The sequence below is a fragment of the Hydra vulgaris genome, chromosome 05 (genome assembly GCF_038396675.1).
Source record: "Hydra vulgaris chromosome 05, alternate assembly HydraT2T_AEP".
NCBI classification, from domain to species: domain Eukaryota; kingdom Metazoa; phylum Cnidaria; class Hydrozoa; order Anthoathecata; family Hydridae; genus Hydra; species Hydra vulgaris.
This window is the reverse complement of record NC_088924.1, coordinates 20,535,221-20,561,591: the sequence shown is the minus strand read 5'-3', so window position 1 is coordinate 20,561,591 and position 26,371 is coordinate 20,535,221. Positions and strand designations below refer to the sequence as shown.

General features: G+C 26.4%; 1 protein-coding gene across 3 annotated transcripts in view; it reads left to right on the top strand.

Moving 5' to 3' along the window:
• Window positions 1-26,371, top strand: part of LOC136080674 (A disintegrin and metalloproteinase with thrombospondin motifs adt-1-like) — a 157,492-nt gene that overhangs the window by 52,250 nt on the left and 78,871 nt on the right. For all 3 annotated transcript variants that reach the window (XR_010638590.1, XM_065797621.1, XM_065797620.1), the window contains exons 5-6: window positions 10,935-11,069; window positions 11,547-11,687. Coding sequence is in view for 2 of the 3 variants with exons in the window: in XM_065797621.1 (XP_065653693.1) it covers window positions 10,935-11,069; window positions 11,547-11,687 (276 nt within the window). In the remaining variant the exon portion in view is untranslated. The remainder of the gene's footprint in view (window positions 1-10,934; window positions 11,070-11,546; window positions 11,688-26,371) is intronic.

The window sequence follows — 26,371 nt, the reverse complement described above, 5'->3', positions numbered from 1 at the left end:
AAAAGCTGAAACAATTTTTATTAAGAAATAACAATATTTTAAATAATAAAACCACTTGCACTGGCTTATTATAAGCAATTGCAAAATTTCAAATAAAATTTTTAACAGGATGAATTTTACCCTGACAAACTGAAAGTCTCCATACAAAAAATTGTATTAAAACTTCAACTGTCATGACGTTCTCTTAATTTATTGATTAAAAATCACTAAATAAAGTATTATTTTTAAGGTTTATAATTGTTATTAAGTATTTTTAAATTGTGCTTAAACTATTTCTACAACCCTTTGATTTTATTACTAATTAAGTATGAAAAAAATTATAGTTCCAATCAAGGAAACTTTCGATTATTTTTTTTATATCACTTCAACATCATGCTTGCAGTAATTTTTAAGATAAGTTTATATTGTTATTTTGCATTTTAAATCCCATCGAACTAAACGTAAAAAAACGTATAACCTATAGCAATATAGTTTACCCAATCAATATAGTGTGAACACAAAATTAGATCACCGAAAAATAGTGACGCAAAAAAACTTTATATCAATGGCGCACATGCTTATTTGAGGAACAACTTTCAAAATGTGTCAAAACCTAAAAAAGTAAGATGTTTTACTAAAAAACTGCAAAATATAGCCATAATTAATTTTTTTTCAAAAATAAATGCAAGTGTTCCAATTAAGGCGCTGTTTAACTATGGCAACTCTCCACTACTTTTATTAGGCTGGGTGAATAAAAAAAAGCATTTGCTTTGTGTAATAGTAAACGCTGAGAAGCAAATGGTCCTAGCAATAGCAATTGCTTAATAAAACGTGAATAAAGTTTTGCTTTTAATCATAAGCAATAGGGTTTGCTTAGGACTCCTAATCACGCCAAAGCAAGTCACACAGCATGTGTGTGTGTATATTTTATTTTTTATTTATTTATTTTTTTTGTTTGCCCTTAACAAAACTCTATTTTCTTCTACAATAAAAACATCTAAATACTATATAAAATAAATATACACCGAATATATTTAACAGTAAATGTATTATAAATTTAATACTCTACATACTTCAGAAGTGAAACTCAAAATAAAACATAACAAATCAATATGCAGTTTAGCAACTGAAAATATTTTTTAAAAAATCAAAAATAATCAAGAATATTTTTTGTTGAAAAAACGACTTTTTTAATAGATTATTTGAAAAAGGAGTAGATCAATTTAGATGAAAAATCAAAATTAGGCTATACTATTTCATTCCAGAGAAAAGGTCCACGATAAGATATACAAAATTGAGCTTGTTTATTATTGCAAAAAGGTTTTTCTAAAATGCTATTACTACTAGGTTATATTTGTTTTGGGGTTTAATTTTGTAAAGGTTTACAAAAACATCGGGGGACATAAGTTCTTTACATTTGTGCATAAAACATAAAACATTAAATAGATTTAGTTATAAATATTTAAGGCGCCCATTTCTTTAAAAAGCGGCTCAGAGTTCGAAAAACAATATTTAGAATTTATTATGCGAGCTGCATATTTCTGGTGCCGATAAAGAGATTTAAGTTTAGTTTTGTGTGTACTTCCCCAAATAATATTTGCATAACTGATATGACAGTGAATAAAAGAGTAATATAATTGTGTTAATTGCTTTTTGTTTAAAATACCTCTAGATTTGTATAGAATTCTAATGTTTTTTGCAACTTTATTAGATATATTATTGATGTGTGATTTCCATGACTTTCTTCAATAAAAACTAAATATTAAATACTTTGTCACATTTTCTTTTTTTAGGATGACATTGTCTAAAAAAAGATCAGGATTATTAACTGGCAGTTTCTGTTTTTTATAGTTTGAATGGAAAAATATCCATTTTGTTTTTTCAATATTTAAAGATAGCCTATTTTTTTTTGAACCAAAATGAAATTTTTTTAAGTTCTCTGTTCATATTATTAAAAAGTATATTTATATTTTCAAGTGACTGAAACAAGTTTGTGTCTTCTGCAAAAATCATAGTCTTTAAATTGGATGCTTTGTTAAGATCATTTATATATATAATGAAAAGAAGTGATCCAAGTATGGATCCTTGTGGGACACCATATGTTATGTTCATTAATGTTTGAGGTTGGGAATCTTTGTTAAAGACAAATTGCTGTCGATTGGAGAAATAACTTTTGAACCAACGTAAAGTTTTTCCTGCTATGCCATAACATTCAAGTTTTTTAAACAAATTTTTATGATCGATCGTGTCAGAAAATCTTGACAAGTCAATGAAAACACCAAGTGTAAATTTTTGATTTTTAAACGAATTCTTTAATACAACGTGTCAACGTGTACGAGGTATAGCATGTTCGGTTGATTTGTTTTTTTTTAAATCGAACTGATTTCCATAAAGGAATTTATTGGTAATTAGGTATGTGTACACTCTGTTATACATTATTCTTTCTAATATTTTTAAAAAAACTGGAAGAACAGAAATTGGTCTGTAGTTTGTTATATAGTCGGGTCTCCTGTCTTAAAAATAGGAATAATTTTTGCTATTTTTAGAGATTCAGGGAAAGAACTTTGCGCCATAAGAGTCTATCACAATATTTCCATTTATACTGACAGGTCCTACTGATTTAATTTTTTTTAACGATCTAAAAGCTATATCAAATTCCTTAAGCGTTATGTTTGTAAAATGTAATGAGTTTGACGTTTGAAGTTCATCTGTTAATTTATATTTTATTAAAGGGATTTTGTTTGATGAATTTGCTCCTATTGTGGAAAAGAAATTGTTAAATTCAGTTGCAATTTCATTAGTATTATTAGTTATTTCATTTCCAACTTTTATTGCAAATGGAAGAGAGGTTAAAATTACTTTTTGCTTTCCTGTAGTTTCTTTCATTAATTCCCAGACGCGTTAAAATTTATGATTGTGCTGAATTTAGAATAATAATTTTTTGTAGCATTTATGCGGAGTTTTTCAAACAAATTTTTGCAGTTTTGTTTATGTTTTTCGGATTTTGTTTTTAAGTATTTATTATACAACTTTTGTTTTAGTTTTGAAGACATTTTAAGTCCCTTAGTTATCCAAGGAGATAAAATGTCTTTGGTCTTGAGATTTATTTCAAATATTGGAAAATTAGCGTCATAGATTTTAAAGAAAGTTTTAAAAAACGTGTTATAGATAATGTTTATGTTATTATTAAAGTTTATGTGATTTCAGTTCGTTTATGTGATTTCAATTTGATCTTTGAATGATTTTAAGTTTCAATTGTTAACAATTCGCTTTTTTATTGTCATTCTGCCCTCATTTTTTATTTAATAATCTGATTTAACTGAAAAAATATGGGAAAATAATTAGAAACATCAGGTTTTATAATTCCTTTTTTTAGAGATTTATTTAAATAGTCTGCGGTTAATGTATTATTAATTAAAGTCGACGATTGGCTTGTAGTTCTAGTCGGTCTATCTATTACTGGTATGGTACCCATTTCAAATAAATTATTATAAAATGTTTTTATGTTTTGGTTTTTGCTATACTCATAACAATCCAAGTTGAAGTGACCCAACATATAACTTTTTTTTCTCGTGACTAGTTTTTTCTATTAGATTGTATTTCAAAAATTTACCAAGACTTTCTGTTCTTCCTGTTTGATAATTCTAAAATACTCTAAAACTTTTATTGAGTGACTGTAATTTGTCAATAAAGGTGTTCTCAAAATAAAGAATTAATAAAGTATAATTGGGGATAGGATTGTTTCTAAGTAACTTAAAAACTTAAGAACTTAAGTTATTGTTTAAACAAATCAAGTACTTAAGTAAACTTTTATTTCTTAAGTAAAATAAAGTCATTTCTTTTTAATTGAATTAAAAGTTTGTCTGATTTTCAATTTTGAACCGTAAAATTAAAGTATTATAACTTTTAGTTTAAGTTTTGATTATTTCTTGGTTTTAGTTTTACCATATTTTCCAAAAAAAGAATATAGTTTAGACTATCCAAAAAACACAAATTATAAGTTATAAGAAATCATAGCAGGATATATGTATTTACGTATTTCCTATGATCTTAAAGATCCTAAAGCATCAACAGTTAAATATAAAGCTTTTAATGTCAAAACTAAAGAATCTTTACAAAAAAAAATAAGACAAAATAAGTTCACCATTTCTTGGTCAAAACTCTAATATATTAAAAAACAAGGCTTACTTAAATGTTTTTGATTGCATCAAAAGAGAAATGGCTGAATTTGAAGAATCAAATGACCGTCCAAATATGCATAAAAATTGCACTGTATTTTAAAGCTTTGATCAGCATCATCAATTGTTACGGAAAGATGCATTAGTGTTCCAAACTTTTTTTTTATTACAATTTTGAAAATAACAGTGATAAATTGATAGAAATTTTAGGTTTTCATCTTTCTATCTTAAAATTTTAGTTAGGTTATAATTTGTAATACCAATATAGTACTATATTACACAAAAATGTAATATTAGATAAAAATTTTCATTTTTTTGAAAGAGCTAAAATTACTTAAAATTACTTAAATTACTTTAGTTACTTAAATAATTTGAAAAATATGACTTAAAATTACTTATGTAATTTTTTTCCATTACTTGAACACACCAATAGGGGTATTGACAATAATAACCCTATTGGGGTGTTCAAGTAATGGAAAATTTTATTTTTTGACAACAATACCCCAATAGGGGTATTGTTATCAAAGAATATTAATTCATGATTTTTATAAAGATGACTTTTTTTATAAATATTCTTTTGGCTTTTAGTAAATGTTCAAAATAATAAATTAATCAAATTAAATTTATCATTCTTAACACCACGTGAAAGTAAGCCAAAGCCGTCACAACACTTGTTATATGCTTTTACATATTACAACACTGCAGTATATTTTTGGTGAGTCACAACATTTGCAGTATGTTTTTGTTAAGTCACAACACTTGCAATATATTTTTGTCAAGCTACAACACTTGTAATACTTTTTTGAGTAGAATAGAATAACAGAACATATGTAACATACTAAACTGTTTAAAAAATTTAAAAATAATATTATTGTTAAAAAAAAGAACTTGTAACAAATTTTAAAATTTAAAACAGATGGAAGGTGAGAGCTATGTCTTTTTGCGTTATTAAATTATTAAAAAAGCAAATCTCCAGAACCAACATCAGCAGCGAGCTGTTTCTTTTTCATGCAATGATCATTGCATGAAAAAGATTTAACAGGTTCGATATTAGATTTTTATAATCAGTTTCATCGTATTTTGTCTAAGAAATGTTGTATATATAGTAATTTTTTCTTTTATTATCTTTTTTTACTGTGTCATTATCCAAAACACGTTTGCATATGTTAGGATCGTACCATTTGTGGTATAGTTTTTTCCTAACAATTCTCAGTAACATGACATCTTCTAAATCATATAGTTGGTCATTGTACAATTAAAGACCTAAGATCAAGAACGTTCCAAGTCAAAAATTAAACATTTTTTTGGAAAAAATAAAAAAATAATTTACTTTTTTAAGTGATTCAAAATTATATACAAATGGAAATTGCTAATTTAAGTTAAGTGAGTCTCGAGAGATAAAAGATAAATATTTCTAAAGGATAAACCATTGAAGCTTGTTCAGCTAATAAACAATGCAGTACTTAGGACGTTCTTGATCCGACATGTCAAGGGGAAACGAAAAATAAGAAATATACATATTAATCAGCTCAATAGCAATGTAACATAAAGTAGAATAAAAAAATGCAATAAAAGCTGGTAGAATATTAACAAAATATCAGCTAAGAAACTATTGTTAAAAATGTTTAGGCTATCTAAATGTTTATTCATCCAACTCAATAATCTCATCATTGGAGTCATTAACTTCACTATTTTGGATGGAAAGTAACGACTGATAAAACGATTTAGCCTCATCACTAATAAACTTGTTTAGCTTTTGAAAATCTTTGAATTTGGCAGATTTAATTCGCAAACTGGCAGTGTAAATCAAGACGGTTGGCAATGAGGGATTGACATTAGGTTTTTCAATAACAAAACATTTAAAAACAGAACTCTCCGTGTCCAATGAAACTGCAACCATATCTTTGTGCAAATTGGAATATTCAAAAATAAAATAACTACTCACTGCAAATTTTTCTTTATTAGCCATAATCGTCTTCTTAAAGAAAGTATGAAATAATAAATAATTATATTATATTATATTAGTGCTAATTAAATAATTATTAATTATGAAAAATTATAATAAGGCAATATGTGTATCTTGTCTATTAACATTATTGCACATTATCTCCTTTTTCTATTATTTTGGACTTCTTGATCTCAGGACGTTATTGTTCTCAAAGTGCTAATTTCACTGCTTCCAACATTAATTTTATATAAAGTTATTATAAGACAATATGCGTAGCATGCCTATCAATATTATTGCACATTATCTCAATTTTCAATTATTTTGGATTTAGAACGTTCTTGATATCAGGTCATCAATTGTTTGGATGAATTTATGATTTCATTAAAACTTATTTTTGGGAGTTCTAACTTTCTTTTTCTTATTCATTCATTTTTTGGCGCTTAGATAATTGTTTTTGGCTAATCTCAGCTCGAATTTTAGCATGATACAGCCAATTTTGAATCTTTTAATCTTTTATGTGATACATTAATTGACACTTTAACTACCTTTTCTCTCAAACTTAGTTCTAGACTCTCTAGATAATCCATACTTTTATCTTTATCTTTATTTGCAAGAGGTATAGCAAATTTTTGCATTAGGGGGTCATACATACCTATTAATTCCTCACTATCTATATTGTGTAGCTTGGCACAAGCTTTCTCCTCTTTAAATGTGTCTGTAATTGTAAGAGAAAAATATTTATAATATCTTCTATTTAAAAAATTTTCCACTCTAAGAAGTCATTTTAAGAAGTTTTAAGGAAAACTTGTAATCCAGGTTGTGACATTTTTTACAACCTGGATACCAGAAACATGGTCAAAAGTTGCATTCTTTGATGTTACATGAAAAATTTTTACTCAGGGTCCACTTAGAAATTTCCCAAACACTGCAACCACAAACATTTGTTTGATTGTGGTTGCGCTACATAATGCTTCTCGAAGAGTTGCTTGCAAACGTTTACTGTTCCAGTTGTAAGATACTGTTTAAAGTCACTGTATTGCTTTTTCAGAATTAAAAATGTACGGAAAAGAACACAAAGACGGTTTCTACAACACCTTAGAATGAAACCTCGTAGCAGGGCCGTCCCGAGCGGGGGGTGTAGGGATGCCCCCTCACCCAAGCTATTATATATTAATTTCAGTTGACACATTTAGCATTTGAGTTAGGAAGTTTTGAAGCATAGTTGGCAAATGCCAAATAAGGAGGACCTTTTTTTTTTATTTGTGTGTCTCTACTTGGCAAAAAAACATATGCAACACCCCCCAAAAGAGACCTCTTCGGGACGGTTCTGCCTCGTAGTAATTTGTTGTTGTCTGAAAAAAATACAAAACCTAGTGAATCACCTTTTATATTTTTATATTTCATTTTACTTAGAGCCAGAATAACTAAGTTTGTCCATTCAGTCTTTTCCATACAATTTATAACTCTCATTGATTGCAACTTAAAGATGCAAATTAAATAAAATTATTTAGTTACACATATTTATAATAAATATCTAATATGAATTAAAAAAATATGTATGAGTTTTGTAAGAAAGAATTATAACATTCTTACTCCTGTTTTTTATATGATTATACTATAAAACGATAAGTAAAAATGATCTTGAAGTTTACTAGTTATTACATTTACTAAAAGCAACAACTAGTAAACTTTAGGATTATCCTTAGCTAAGTTATATTTTACATTTACGAACGTTTATTAACATTTATTAACTTAAAACTTTTAAACTAAAATTAAAACTAAAGCAAGGAAACGATAAAAATAGTTAAGTATGTAAATATAATTAGAATTTTTATATTTCAAATCAGATATCAATTAAATAACATGATAAAACTGCAGTTATTTGACTTTCCATTGTTTTTATTTAATCTAAATCAAATATAAAATTTAATAACCAATTGTATAATTATATTTTAAATTTATACGCTATTGTATATATATATAAATATAAACATGTATAAATATATATATATATATATATATATATATATATATATATATATATATATATATATATATATATATATATATATATATATATATATATATATATATATATATATATATATATAGGTATGTGTGTGTGTATAAATATATATATATATATATATATATATATATATATATATATATACATATATGAATGTATATATATATATATATATATATATATATATATATTTATATATACATGTATGAATGTATATATATATATATATATATATATATATATATATATATATATATATATATATATATATATATATATATATATATATATATATATATATATATATATATATATGTATGTATGTGTGTGTGTAGAAATATATATATATATATATATATATATATATATATATATATATATATATATATATATATATATATATATATATATATATACATATATATATACTATTGTTAAAAAAAAATTTAATTGAATTAGTAAAATAATAAAATAAATGTGCAATTTTTAAAAAATAAAACAAAAAGCAACTATTATAGGAGCTCATAAAAATTGCAGAAATTACTCGCCGTTTTATGAATTAAAACTTTTTTATTCGTGCCTTTTTTTCTTACATGAGCAATTGCTCCGAGTAAAAGCTTTCGCACTAAAATAAAACAAGTGTTCGAAATTTTTATTCAGGTAATTTGAGCAAATACTCCAAAACTTGGATTAGTCATTTTTATTTACCCGTCCTTTTAGTATGTTCTGAATATCTCAAGAATTTAGTCGTCATAAAAAGAGGGCCCAAAAATAATTTTGCAGCAGCACAATAATATCCCTTCCAGGGCCCTGGGCTTAAAAATTATACACATCATTCGATAAAAAACATGAAGTTTAGTTTTTTGTAATAAATCAATTTTTTAGTCACTCAAAATAATTCACTCTACCACTAAAAAATAATAATTTATTATGTATATATGTAGGTATGTATGTATGTATATATATATATATATATATATATATATATATATATATATATATATATATATATATATATATATATATATATATATATATATATATATTATATATATATATATATACTTATGTATATATATATATATATATATATATATATATATATATATATATATATATATATATATATAGTATATATATATATAAATATAGTATATATGTTACTGTTACCCGCAGTACCAGGAATTAGCTAAATGATAATGTTTATAATATAAATAAATGCTGCAACTCTGAGTCTCATTTGTTATCACAATCATGTGGCAAGTAGTAAAAGTTTAATTTTGCTACTTGCCTGATGATTGTTATAACACATGAAACTCAGAGTTGCAATATTATATTATATTAGGAACATTAGCATTTAGCTAATTCCTGGTACTGCGGGTAACAGTAACATTTATACTATATAGCTCTAGTTTATCTATTGAGCACTCTTTCAAGTATACAATATTGTACATGATAATATAAAGATATTTTCTTTATTCATATATATACACTTACGTATATATATATATATATATATATATATATATATATATATATATATATATATATATATATATATATATTATATATATATATATATATATATATATATATATATATATTTATTCATATATACATATATATATATATATATATATATATATATATATATATATATATATATATATATATATATATATATATATATATATATATATATATATATATATATATATATATATATATATATATACATATGTATATGCATATATATGGGCTGAACTTAGTTCCAAATTGAAAACGAGAATCATGAAAATGATATATTTTATTAAAAAAGGTATTAATTATTAGAGGTGTCACTTTTTTAATCAGTTTTTTACATAGTAAAGAGTATCTGGTAAGGTTTTTCAGTTCATTTACGTTAAATATACTTAGATACTAAAAATTCTTTTTAAGGGTGTTAGACGATTTACGTTTGAAATTTTTTATACAGCATATTTTTGTTTACAGAGAATTTGGCTGCTGGCTTCTTTGAAATACTAAATACTTTTTAATGTTTATTTTATATGTTTTTGTATCTTACAGCAAATATCATTATAGAGGTATCTTTACCAATCGCTGCCAAAACATGGCTTTAGGTTACCAAAATAAAGGTATTAGGTTAGCACCATAATTCTTTAACTCCATAAAAGCCCTCAGAAAAAATTTTACATAAAAAATTAAGGGTATATATCAGAAAAATACTGAAGACAAAAAATGGAAAGTAGCACAAGATGCTTGGCATTGTATTTCAACTAGTATTTATCAAAAATTAGATTTAAGATATAACGCAGTACTGGATTATAAAGAATACGGTATCTATTATTAAAAATTTTAAATATTTTGTTTTACGATTGGGCAAAAAATTTGCAGTTTTCTTTTGACCTTTATTTAACTCATGATGTGAGTTTTTTTTTTTTTTTTTTATGTACAATTTGTTGTTTTATATAATTTATAAAATATAGTTTTCATTTAGATAAATAAGTATTTTTTTAATTTTATTTATATTTCATTTATTACTATGAGCAATAGGAAAAAAATAATTTTTAACCAACGCTTGTAGTTATTTTTTTTCACTACTGTGTATCTGCAAAATACTTGCTAAAGTTTAATAAAAATGTAATTTCTGTTAAAGAAAAACTTTCATACTTTTATATTAAATTTTTGTTTTAAGAAGTTGCTTATAGCTAGTCTAATTTCCATTGTCAGATTTTTGGTGAAATGTTGAGTCTTTGGAATGTTGCAGTTTATAATACTTTAAATAAACATTTTTTATTAGCTGCTTGGTCACAGTGGAGTGATTGGGCAAGCTGTAATGTTTCTTATGGATTTATAAACAGAACAAGAGAATGCAATTTTTTTATTGGTGCAGCTTGGTGTTGCGGTAACATGTCTGAAGTTAAACCATGCTTTGGTAAAACAACTTATTTTTTTTAATTTTTTATAAAACTTATCAGTTAAAAAACAATACCCTGTTCAGTTAAACATGATTGTACTGATGATGTTGATGATTTATGATTGATGATTGATGATTGATGATGATGATGATGATGATGATGATGATGATGATGATGATGATGATGATGATGATGATGATGATGATGATGATGATGATGATGATGATGATGATGATGATGATTATGATGATGATGATGATGATGATGATGATGATGATGATGATGATGATGATGATGATGATGATGATGATGATGATGATGATGATGATGATGATGATGATGATGATGATGATGATGATGATGATGATGATGATGATGATGATGATGATGATGATGATGATGACATACTTCAGTAATATTATCATTATCAATATTCAACGTTATCATTTGTAATTTCTTTATCAACTATTTTTTAACTAAGTTCATAACTTTAGTATATTGGGGAGATTGGAGCATTTGGTCAGTTTGTAATGCTTCTTCTGGATTTGGATTTATAAACAGGACTAGACAGTGTAATGCAACAAATGTTAAAGACAGGTGCCCTGGTAACAACGTTGAAGTTCAGGATTGTTTTGGTAAACTAAATTATTTTTAAAGTATATTATATATAACTTTTAAACAAATTAATTTAACGCCTAAGCAAAACATATTGTCATTAGAAATATTTTTTTTATAAAATAAATTTCATTTTTGAAAAAATCTTTTTTCACAGTTTTGTTTGGTCTCTTTTTTTTTTATAGTATGTTTTTTTCTAAGGTAACTTGTTTATTTTTCTTTCCTCAAAATCTGGTTTTTGAACAACCTATAATCTCAATTACTTTTAGAAATTCCTTAAAATGCTTGATATAAGTAATCCACTATCATATTTTTAATGTAATTTCAAGAAGCAACATTATGGGCAATAGTATATTATAAAACTTGTGGCTCTTTAAGAACTTAGAATGCACATACATCAGATCATATCTTGAACTGCTGTTCAAGTGTGGAATCCTTACTTTGAAAATGATACTAATATACTCAAAAATGTGTACAGACGTACAACTAAGTTGATACCAGAACTAAGTTATCAAACATACAAACAAAGGTTAGTCAAATTGTATGTAACAACATTGACCGAAAGAAAAAAACGCGAAGATTTAAATTTACAAACTTTTCAAACATATTAAAGACATTTTATAGGACAATCCATCTAAGTTTTTAGTATCTATATTTCTGGTCCATGCATCTTTAAATGTTAAAATACATATATACACGCACACATACACACAAACACACACGCACATATATATTTCTAAATATGTATATATATATATATATATATATATTTCTAAATATGTATATATATATATATATATATATATATATATATATATATATATACATATTTATAAATATATTTTTAAATATTTATATATATATATATATATATATATATATATATATATATATATATATTTATATGTATATATATTATATATATATATATATTAATCAGGGCTCAAATTATGCGTATTGCAATCGCGATTCGCGGCTGCATTTCACACCTTCGCAATTAGTTTAAAAAAAAAATGCTTTCGCAGTTTGTTTGTTTTTTGCTCCATTTTTTTTGTTGTTAATTTTTTTTATTTTCTAATTTAGCATTTTTTTGGCCATTCTTAAAAGTAAATTTAAAGTTTTTTAATAGAGGTCATATTGTACGTCACACTAAATTTATTTTTTAAATAAAAGTATAATCTTTGCTCTCTTGCGCGGAGATTTTATTTAATAATATTTAACTAAATCAAAACAACCAGTAATGTTACTACATTAACTTTACGGGTTGTAAAGTTACTGTTGTAACTTTACAACCAGTAAACGTTCTGTTCTTTTGTGATGTCTGCCTAACCAACCTCGAAATAAGTGGCATCTAAATCAAAGACATTGAGGCTAAACACTCTAGAATGTAATGATACAGAAATCAAAACTGAGCTCAATGAAATAAAACAATTGTTAAAAAAACGCTCAATTGATACTAAATTGGGAAAAGAAGTTATGGTTCAGCAAAGAAAGGTTAAATACAGTCAAAACTTTACCATCAGATTCTCTCTTAGTTAAAGGAAAAATAGCTGATGAAAAAGTTAACAAAGATAACATAGGTATAATTGAAAATATAGTCACGAATAATAATATTCAATTGAAAAATTCATGTCATAATAAACCAGGTGATCTTTTCCTAGTATGTAACTTTGTAGAATTTAAAAACCAAATACTGAATTCTCTCGAAGACACGAACAATCAAATAAAAATAAAATAATATCGATTAAACATGAAAAAAATTATTATCAGTGATTTACCTTAGGAATATAATGAAAACTACATTAATGATCATAAACTACATTAATGATATCCCTTAAGTCTCAAATTTAATGACGGTCATGTTTGCCGATGATACTAATCTCTTTTTATCTCATAACGATATAGCAACATTATTCCAAAACATGAACCTTTAATTAACAAAAGTTTTTGACAGGTTTAAAATGAATAAGCTGTCACTAAATGAAGAAAAAACTAAATGGATACTTTTTTATTAAACTTTAAAAAAAAAGCTACTGCCTCTGTCATGCTTTTATTTTTTATTGACAAAATTCAAATAAAAAACTAACTACTAACTTTTTAGGAATCAATATTGATTCCTAAAAAGTCAGTAGTTGGTTTTATTGTTAAAAATCTTAATTGGAAGTATCATATTGATTTGTTGCGCAACAAAGCTGCTCTAAATATAGGAGTAATGTACAAAGCTAGAAATGCTTTAAATAAACACAGTTTATTACAATTATATTTCTCATTAATCCATTGCCATATAAATGTTGCATATATTGCCTTGGGTAATGTCAATAAATCAAAACCGCTACCTCTTTATCGTCAGCAGAAGCATGTTGCTCGTCTTGTCAATTATAAAGATCGATTTACTCATGCCAAACCATTATTATTTCAAATGAAAATTCCTAATATTTATCAGCTAAATATTTTTAATAAACTCCTGTTTCTTTTTTTAATCTATATATCTTAAAAGATAAAATTAAATATTACTTAAGAAATGATAATCTAAATCGGCAACCTTTTTCTCTAACTAATTTTGGAAAGTCATTAATATCATTTTGAGGAGGTTTGCTTTGGAATAAAAAAGTTCTGAAAAATTTTGATATATACCATGAATGGAATGATCTTTCATTCAATAAAAAACTAAAAGAAATTATTTTATCTTTGAAGACATATCTTGTATTTTTAAATTCTTCTGAAAATGAATATAAAACTTATTACATAAGGTAATATTTAATAGTATATCTGATCCACATCTTAAGTGTTTATGAACACAGTATTTTTTTAAATATTTTTGTATTTATATATAAAAGTATGAAGAATTTTTTACACCAATTTATTTGTATATTTTTACGTAATTTATTATCTCGCTAATTATTACTACGACATTGCTTTTCTTATTTTATATTTCATGTTAATTTAATGTACTTAATATTCACGAGCGGTTCCTGATAATAAGACCTGAAGAACGTTTTTGTTTTTATTTTTATGCCTGTATATTTTTCTATATTTTTTAATTGTATTACGATTTTTATCTTAAATTATTTTATGGTATAAATTTATTGAATATTTAGGAAAAAAACAAAAAAATTGAAAAAAAATAAAATAAAGTTGTTAATATGCTGCACTAACAAAACAGTTTTATCCAAGATTTTTGATCAAGGTGAACAACATCAAAGATCATTTTACAATAGGAGCTACAAACCGATAAAAAATAAACCATCAGTGTTTTAAGTGTTTGCGAAAATAAGAAAAATATTACGAGAAATTTTTCGATTTTACAAAATTAAAGTCACACTTGGATTAACTTCTTGCAAAATATTTGACAAAGTAAATGTAATGCGTTGTTTTAACTGTCAAAGCTTTGGATATTTTGCATAGGAATGCAAGAAACAAGAACTGATATGAGCTAAATTTTGCAAAAGACATCAAGCTGATCAGTGCTCTTTAATGGATAAAATATATGTAAACTGTGTTTTAGATGGACAAAATGACAATTTTCATTGTGCATTTGATTATAAATGTCCTTCATTTGAGAGAGCAAAAGATACCCTAAAAGAAACACTTGAAATTAATCGTTTATAAGCTAAGTTCAAAATCATAATAGAACCTGCATAAACTATATATTAAATTCACTATAGAATGTTCGCTCTCTTATCAATAAACTTCCAGATGTAATGAAGCATATACTTGACCAGGATCCAAATATAGTTTTTATTTCCGAAACATGAATGACTTCTGAAAACAAATAATACAACAGCAATGATAAAAAAATTAAGGATAGGTTTTTCGGCACAAAGTAAGAAAGAAAAGAGATAAAAAAAGGTGCCTGGGTAGGAATCATGTCGGAATCATGTAGGAATCATGTCTGGGTAGGAATCAAGCTATCAATTAAGCACAAACAACTTCCAAAATAACAGTTTCACTTCTTTGAGCATGAATGTGTTAAATTTACCGTAGCCAAATGATCACTAATTTCACTTTGCATTTGTAGACTAATATTTGTCTCTCACATAACATTTCTGGATTAATTCATGGATTTACTTGAAACAATAGCATCAACAGGCTGCAAATACGTTATAGCGGGTGATATAAACATACACTTAGATACTAAAGAGCTATTTAGTGAAAGCTTCTAAAAAATACTAGATGTATAAAACTAACACAAAAAGTCAAAGAACCAATTCATAAAATGGGACACATACTAGATGTAGTAGTTAATGAGCCCGTTGATATATCAGTAAATATGCTCGCTGTAACTTAGATTTGAGTGATCATTTTCTCATCGATTTTTAAAGTATAACAAAAATAGAAAAAAATTATACCAAACTATCACATAAAGGAATTTAAAAACAGTGGACAATGAAATGTTTAACAATGAAATATCAGGAAATAAACTAGAAATATCATCAGCTGAAAATATGAAAAACAAAACAACTACATATAACCAAAAATGAAGGAGATTTTGCAATAACATGCCCCTTTAAAAATGAAGGAGATTTTGCGATAACATGCCCCTTTAAAAATGAAGGAGATTTTGCAATAACATGCTCCTTTAAAAATGAAGGAGATTTTGCAATAACATGCCCCTTTAAATATGAAGGAGATTTTGCAATAACATGCCCCTTTAAAAATGAAGGAGATTTTGCGATAACATGCCCCTTTAAAAATGAAAGAGATTTTGCAATAACATGCCCCTTTTAAAATGAAAGAGATTTTGCAATAACATGCTCCTTTAAAAATGAAGGAGATTTTGCAATAACATGCCCCTTTAAAAATGAAGGAGATTTTGCAATAACATGCTCCTTTAAAAATGAAGGAGATTTTGCGATAACATGCCCCTTTAAAAATGAAAGAGATTTTGCAATAACATGCCCCTTTTAAAATGAAGGAGATTTTGCGATAACATGCCCCTTTAAAAATGAAGGAGGTTTTGCAATAACATGCCCTTTTTAAAAACGAAAAGAGTAAAAATATTCAAAACAACTCCTTAGTTTGACGAAGAATATATGCAACTTAGGCAAAAACGAAGAAAAGCAGAAAAATTATTTAAGAGAACAAAAACTGAAAATGACAAAAAAAAAATATTGACGCCTCAGGAAATAAACAACAATAATTGCTTATATAATAAAAAAAACATATTTCTCTAACCTATTAAATAAAAACACTACCAGTAAAAATCTGCTCTCATCGGTAAACAGGCTACTAGATTAAACTCAAGAATACGTACTACCACCAGCCAATTCAGACAACAAACTAGCTAACAACTTAAATAGTTATTTTACCGAAAACATCAGAAAACTCTGGTGTGATCTTCAGATATCCCAAACAAAGTGAAACACATCAGATTATAATGGTCGGTTTTTAAAATATTTAGATTCAACAACGTACGAAGAAAAACCACCATGTCATTTTGAGTAAAATGTTCTCCTGATGATCCGATTCCAGCATATCTAATACGAAATAATTTACAAACATTTATGCATATATGAGTTGAATTCATTAACCTATTGCTTGATTCAAGTAGCCCGTCTAAAAAGTGCAAAATTACTTCCAATTAAAAAAGAAACTCCGCCTCAGGTAATGAAGACTTCACAAATTAAAGACCAGAATTATTATATTCATATAGAATATCAATATGGGTACAAAAAACATTACTCAATGAAAACACTATTACTTAAGCTTACCAATGATATAGTCGAACTCTTTGATAAACATACACCTTCAGCACTAAAGTTACTTAATCTAAGTGATGCTTTTGACACTATTGATTAGTAAAAACTACTTCGACTATTAACCAGTGAAATAGATATGATTGACTCAGCTTATAAGTGGTTTGATTCATTTTTAGTTAACCGTACACAAAAAGTTAAAATTGGTAACTCATTTTTCACGAACAAAATGTAAAATATGGAGCACCACAAGGTACAGTCCTGGGTTCAAAACTCTTTAATATTTATATAAGACCCCTATACAAATATATGAATATAATCAATGTTAAAATTTTGGATACTCAGATGATCATCAAACAATTCCTATCCCACAAAGATTTGTGCACCATAGTATATTCACTAATATTTGCACAGCTAGATTATTGCAACTCCCTCTACTTCGGAATTAAAAAGTCATTTATTAAAAAACTACTGTCAGTTCAAAATTGTGCAGCAAGACTGGTATTTAAAACTAGAATAGAAAATAATGTAAACAACCAGATATTTAAAAATTTGCATTGGCTCAAAATTAGAGTAAGACTATATTTCAAGTTCCTTTTAATAATGCACAAATCTATTTTTCTGGAAGCACAAAAATAATTATACAATTTAATTCGCTTCTCTATGTCAGAAAAAAGATTAAATTTAAAGGAAACAAAATGCAGCTATCGTTTTGGTAACTGAGCATTATCCCACTATGGTCATAAACTTTGGAATGTACTTCCAAATATCATCTGTGACGAAAAAAATACAACTATTTATAAGAACTACAATCTTATTTAACGGTGAACTATTCCACCAGAAATCTCTTGAATGATATATTAAAATCTCTTGAACACTAATTTTAAAATCTTTACTAATATAATAATTTGTTGCACAGCTGAGCAAGTGTTTTGTCAACTTTATCCACTACTCTGGCAAAACACAGTAGCTGTGGGTAACTATTGTATTTATTTATCTATTAAATTTATTTAATATATTGAATAAATTTAATAGTTAATTAGCCATATAAATGTTTCTTTTATAAAATTTATATCTTTTATGTCGTTAACACATAATATAAGCTTCTATCTAAAACTTATTTTAGCAAAAAAATCTTGAGCATACTTTAAAAAATGGGATACCATTTTTTTAATTTTATCAAGATAAAACATTTTCTATAAAAACGCAAGTTGCTTTTAGGAATTTTATTTAAAAAGAGATCTATTTTAACAAAATAGTTTCAGTCTTCTAAAACTCTCCTATTCAAATAATTTTGCGATTGAAATTTGAAATTGAAAAAAAGAATTGGATAAATTTATAAGAATTTTAACATTATATAATTATAAATTTAATTCAGTGGTGTCCGCAATAACTAGTATTACGGACATCAATATATATATATATATATATATATATATATATATATATATATATATATATATATATATATATATATATATATATATATACATGATTATATAAAATGTCAATCAGAAATTCATATATTGACATGTGACCGTTAACCTTCATACCTGTATCAGGCCCGTAGCAACCAGGGAGAGGGGTGGGGAAGGCAGAGGCATTTACCCCCCAATAATTTTTTAAATAAATAATTTTGAAGAAATTGAATGAAAAAATGACTAAAAAAAGTTATCAAACCTATTTCGGGATAGTACTGCTCCCTCCCCCCAATGTAATTTTTGTTCCTACGGGCTTGCGTGTTTCATATAACCTTGAATGAGAAGTCCTAAAACTCTGGATAAATAAGTAAAAAGAATCAATAAATGATGAATAATTGATAAATAAGATTAACATCTGAATTTTTAATTTAATCAGCATCTTTTAATTTAAATAAAAATAATTTAATATTTGATAAACAGTTATTTCACCAAAACAATGGTGCAGCTGTTTTTAAGACAATATTCCTCCAACAGTTGAAATCAAATTTATACGTTAATTAAATTGGGTCAAAAACAGTTGTTTGACTTAGATTTGGCAATCCAAGTTATCTTTTAAGACATTTGTTATCTATTTCAAGGTTTTAAGTTTTAGTTTATTTTTCTTGAAGTTAAGAAAAAATATTTTTTGTCACAAGAAAATCTAAATTGCTGAAGTTTTTAAAAAGAAGCCGTCTGCTGTTGTTGCGATCATATTTTTTGGTTAATAACAATTTAAGATGTTTTTTGCTTTGTAAGAAGCATGAAGTGAACAGAAAAATAATGCTACCAAAGAAAGTTGAAATTGACTCTTTAATTTACTATTCAAGAGTTACTTTCTTGGTTATATTGTTAACAGCAGTTTGTTATCTTTAGAAAATTTTTATAACAACTAGATTATTGTTGTTGCAATTGGGGGCAAGAGGTAATGTTAGAGTCACTTCCATATAAAAGAATATAACTATTTTTAAAAATGCAAAATTTTGTGACATCTCAAACTTCTGAAAAATAAAATATATTTAAATTTTTTTTGTAATAATAAAGTTTATTTTATTGTTTGTGAGAGATGTCGTCTTAATAATCTTCAAAAAATGTCTTTTAATACTTGTAAATTGTTGTGCTTTAACTTTTTAATTTTAAGCCAATAACAAATCATTAACTATATTTGATGATTAATAAATTTGAATCAATAATTAATCATGATTCATTTTCTTTGTTGCAATGTACACCAGTAATTTATATCTTACCATAAAACTGCTTAAGTTTGATCACTTAAGCTTTGAACATTCATTTATCACGCATAAATAAAAAAATTTTTTTCCTGAAACATACAGAAAATTATATTGATAATTGATATTGTAAAAATTAAAAAATTAAAAATAAAAACTAGTACTCAATATTTAATTTAAACTGAAAACATCTACTTTGACCGAACTTTCAATACCATTTCATAAGTTCGGTCGCTATGTAAATACTAATAATGTATGACAAACTTAATGTCACAAATGATGAAAACTAATTTTTAAATGTAGTTTTATTAAAAAACTATGATATAAATTCAGGTAAAACAAGCAACTAAGCCGGGCGTCGCGCTTGACTTGAAAAAAAAGTCTTTTTGGCAACCAAAGAAAACAAGAAGGAGCACATAAAAAAAGGCCTTTTCAAATATAAGTAGTGGTATTTTTAATTTTTATTGTAATTAGTCAACTATTTTATTACATTGGCCATTATCACACAGGGTTCCCACTCCTCCTTAAAAACCTTAAATATCCTTAAAAAAAAAAAAACTCCTTAAAAGTCCTTAAATAACCTTAAAATAAGTTAAAATTTGACTGCTCACCTTAATTTCTCCTTACTTTCTTTTTTTTTTATCATCTAGGAAATTTTAATAAAGCAAATGGATTATACTTATCTATAGAGAAGCATAGTTACATCTTTGATGAGTTAAAATCCTATACTTTTGTTTGTATATATATGATATATATGTATATGTATATATACACACACATATATATCATATATCAGCCCTCTGAGTATTAGAGTAAGTTTTTTAATGTATATTTTTGGCTTTTTGTATTTAACTTTCACTTTCTTTAAATAATTTTATTTTGTTTTCTTAACAAGTGAACACCATGCTATAAGGGATAAGTATTTATTGACCCTCTTTTTTAATTAAAGCTATATATATATATATATATATATATATATATATATATATATATATATATATATATATATATATATATATATATATATATACTTTAGGGAAAAAACCATTAGCAAGATGTTAAACAAACTTCATATTAAAAAGATTGTTATATTTTTTTCACTAATTATCTTAAGATGCCTAAATATAAAAGTTTCCGGAATATTTTGTTAAATAATGATAGTTACACTTCTTGATTTCAGAAAGATAAATATACCAGCCTTGCAAGATGCAAAGTTTGTTTTAAGTTGTTCTCATTAGCAGGCATGGGTATAAAGGCTCTTTTACCCATTTTACCCATTGAAAGTTTCCGTATCTCTGCATTCCAGATTTTACCAATGCCTAATATAAATTATTTTGCAATAATCAAAATTTTTTCGTGCTTTTTTAAAATTTGAATCGTGCAAATTTGATTTTTTAACTATAACTTTAATTAAATAAAGCTAAATATTAAATAATCACCTAAGTACCTTAGATGTATAAATGTATTGATGGAAAAACTTGATTTATCAAATTGTGCAAAAAATCTGTTTCAGCAGAGAAAAATATTTTTTATGGTTAAACCACACTTACGGAGTGCAAAACTTATTAAGAATTTTAAAAAACCATATTGGTAACTCTAGGAAATTTCTATACTATAATTTTGCACTTTGCTACACACCTAGATCTTGAATAAAGTGTTTAATATTCCTAATAAGTTCAAAAAAATCATATATTCAAATGTGTAATTGTATGAAATAATATGATGTAAAGCGATTGGCTTAAGAGGGTTATGTTGTTGTGTTCAAAGAAACTTTGCAATCAGTACCACAAAAGCCTACCTGATCAAAGCAATGTATCATTTCAGATATGCTTCAGAAGAAAGCAGTTTTGAAAGCAGAATTAATTTGGTATTTAAATATTGTTCAAAGCAAATACTCTTTTAGATCAAATGAGAATAAGTCTAAACAATTTGCTTTGATGTTTCCAGATAGCAAAATTGCCAGTGACTTTTTATGTGGTCGAACAAAATCTGGCTATATTGTAACTCATGGTCTTGCCCCTTATTTGAAAAAAATTCTGATAAAAGATCTTACCCTGCTGGATAACTTTGTATGTCTTTTTGATAAGTCTTACAATAAAGTTGTAAAGAAAGGTCAAATGGACTTACATGTGCGCTATTGGAATGAAGAGAGGAATACTGTTTGTACAAGATATTATAGTTCAGAGTTCATGGAAAAAGCTGCAGCCCCAGATATTCTAAATATGTCCTGCGTGACTGGTTTAAATGCTGAAAAAATGCTTCAGGTTTCTATGAATATCTCTAATGTAAATAAACTGTTTTTGGAAATGCTCAACAAAGAATGTCATAACAATGAATTAAATACACTCATTGATATTGCCTATGGTTTACATACTATCAATGGATCCTTACAAACTGGTGCTTAAGCTACAGATTGGAACTTAAAGAAGTTAATGTCTTCAATGTACTAAATGTCTTCAATGTACCAAAGTCCATCAAGAGCAAGTGATTATGAAAGAATAGCTGAGACAACATATTTTCTTTACATATTTTGTGGCACTCGATGGGCTAAAAATCAAAGTGTTGCCGAAAAAGCAATAGAGGTTTGGTCAAAAGTAGTCTTGTTGACTACTGTCTTTACCAAAGAGTAAGCAACCTGGACTTGTTAAATCAGGGCAAAACACCAACTTTGAACATCTAAGTACTCAAACAAATAAAGTTTTAGTTCCTTTAGCGTTGAAGTTTTTTGAAGAAATTAGTGGCAGTCTAAATACATTCCTTCGTAGGTGATATTTGATCCAGATGCAATTTTATTGCTTTTTATGTAATATAATTTGTTTTATTAGAAAAGTATAGAAATATTCTGAGATATTCTTTTCATATTATTTTTAAAATTTTGAGAAAAAATCACAAAATGTTATTTTCAATCTTGCATTTTTTTTTCTACTAGTTTCTTTTCAAACTGATAAACCAATGGCTCCTTTTCTGGTGGTGACTCTTGAAGAACTATTATGCAACTTTTATGCGAAGTTCATTCGGTTAGATGTTTCTTTTAAATGACAAAACTACAACGTCTTTGTTAAAAATAGATTTGTTTAATTACACAAACTGGCTTTCAACCAGCAAGATTAATGTTAGTTTTTCATTGAAGGATTATCTGCAGGAACTCAAGAGTAAGACAAAGATTACTGATGTTCAAATGAACAAGTTCAAAAAGGAAATATGTAATTTTGGTGTCTCAATGTGAACTCATATTATTGGGAAAAGCCCTTTGTCTTCACTGGTTGCTTGCTGTCTGGTGTGTATTTCTCCATCGTTTATGGTTGAATATCACAGAAAAGTGTGATTATTTTTTTGACAAACTGTTGATGAAGCTTGTTACTTTCAAGAAAATTAGAGCTTCTGTTGATTTTTTAGCTTAGAAAGAATATTCCAGGTTCTGTAAAAGTGTGGTCGTTGATAACAAAAGTATTTTTGACTTTTGACAAAGATATGGATTGTTTGGACTACTTTTTGTGGGAATACACTGATTTAAAGATGTATGCAAATCTACAGCACATTTTCAAATTGTCCTCATTTTATTGCCTGGACAAGCTCTAGTTGAACGTGGTTTTAACAGCAACAAAAGTCTGAAAGATGACAATATGTCCCAGACACAATCTCTTTACGTTCAATCCAAGATTACCTCACATTTCATGGGTTCATGGCTCATGAAGTTGAAATAACAAAAGATTAATTAGATTACTGCAAACAAAGAAAGAAGTATTTTGATGATAAATGTTCAAAAGCCCTGTCTATAGAAAAAACATTGAAAATGGAAGCAAAAGGAAAAGTTATGGAAGATATTGAAATTGTCAATACTTAAATTTGAAAGACATTATCTATAATTGAGAATTTAAAGAAGTTATCTGATGAAACTGGATTCTGTGCTGAAAAAAGAATAGCCTTAGGTTTATGCCTTGGATATAAATGTTTTTTTAGTTTATATCACTAAATGTAATGTCATTATTTAATGATTCCTTTTCCATTTCGATGACATTAAAGCTGATATATCATAATCTAATTCATTAAAAAGAGCCACTTGCAAAAAACAAGAGTTAGTAGAGAAGCTATATGTTAAAAAAAAGAAACTTGTTGGAAAAAAAAAAAGAAATTATATGTTGACGACGATGATATATATATATATATATATATATATATATATATATATATATATATATACACACATATATACACATATATTTACACACATATATATATATATACATACATATATATATACATATATATATATATATATACATATATATATATATATACATATATATTAGGGTGGTCCTTATTTATAAGGAAAAAATTTTTTTACGAATTGTTTTGAAATTATTTGCCAGAATGTACCTTTGTATAAGACATGAAAATATACCAAATTTCAGCTCAATCGGTTAATATTAACACGTGCCGTATCGACGCTGAAGTTGTGAGATTCAATGTAAGGCAGTTACCTATAAGAACGACAATGTACGCTCGACTGTAAACATAAAATCGCGCATTTTTTTTTTAATTTTAGTATAAAAACATACTCATTAAAATGAAAACGTAAAATAAAGATATAGTTTATCCTAATACCATATTTTTTATTTATTGAAATGATACATCCACTTCAGATACATATTTTGGATTAAAGTAAGCCTCCTTTTGTGGCGACTGGGAACACTCTCCGGTACTCCTGAACAACTTGAATCAAATAAAAATAATATTGAATGTGTTTTCTAAACCTAGCCTATAGAATGTGTTCAAGAAAAAAATAACAAAAAATTAAATTTGTTTATACATACCTGTATCAAAAATTGTTTTTGATGCTCATTTTTCGTCATTTTTTCATTGTAATCCTCAATCAACTTCACTCCTCTTTCTGCAATATCATTTGTACATTTTAAGGTTGAAATGATATTTTTCCCTGTGCCATAATCCTCTATGTTTTCCCAATTCAGCGGATTGTCCTGAAGATATTCAAAACAAATACCGAATCGTTTAAATAACTGAAGTGAATTGGCGGACAATAATTCAGTTGGTAGATCTTTTTGAACAAAATTTTGGACATCTCGGATTTGCAACGATAGTTTTTTCTCAATGACTTCTGTCTCTTCATTTTCTTCTTCTTTTTCATTCACAGTCTCTATGTTTTTACTTGCACATTCCATAATTTTTTGAGCCATTCTAATTTTTTCAACTCTCTCAATTCTATCGTCAAATATTGCCATGGCAGCACACTCTTCACTTAGATACCATAAATGGTTTAAAAATTTTGTTATTGCAATGGTTGCAATGTTTTCATTAATATTTTTAAATTTAACCAATTTTCTCAAAAAATATATATCATTTAGGGGAGCTCCTGTAGTATTCTTTGCTGAAAACCAGGCCTCTACATAACAGTATACAACGAAAACGCAAATTTCTGCATTCAGTTTTAAATTATCCTTTCTCATTTTCATTTGATCGCGAAATAAAAAAAGTTTTAAACAATAAATCGCTTTAGACATCCATCTCGCTAAATGATATGCACCGGGAGCCCTAAAACTCACATTTGTTTTATCTCCCAAAAAAATGAGCGTCAATTGCAAAAACTCTTTGTAGTCATAACGTGGTTGCTCTTCTGCAAGTTTCTGTTTCTCATTTTTTGTGATATCAGGCAATAATTTGGAATCCCAATGCACTTCCATAAAGTTTGCATCATTTCCTACTGATTTTATTGATGAATATTTTATTTTCCGCAAAATCTCTCTATTTCTTTTGATAGGCGATCTATTGAGAACAAACTCGGTGATCTATATTAAGAGCTTCTAGGATGGCAGAAATAATATGCATTGCATCCCTGTCACTCACTTTACATTTGTCCAAGGCAGCGGCCAGGCGAGGTGTCATTAACGTCTTTCGTCCTTTCTTGTTTGAAGATAGACCCTGTTCAGATTCCGATATTAAATATGTGTCATCTTCACTGTTCTCTTGATTTTTCACTATTTTCTGTGAATCTTCGTTTTCTTTATCTTCCATTTCAAAATATGCAATCGAACAACTAGAATTTTCAAACAAATCTTCTTTTCTTTTCAACTCTGCAGCTGTGCGTTCTTCTTTCCGCTTTTCCTTACGTAATAATTTGATATTTACTCCCAACATACAACCTACTCTACCTTTCTCCCTTTGCTTAATTAAAAATTCTCTATCTTCGGCGATTTTAATCTCATTTAATGCATTTAAGGTGGCAATATTGAAAAGGTTGTCTAAATCTTCTTTAAAATCATTTTCTTTTTCTCTCTGTCGTTCAGTATCTCTATTTTTAGATTTT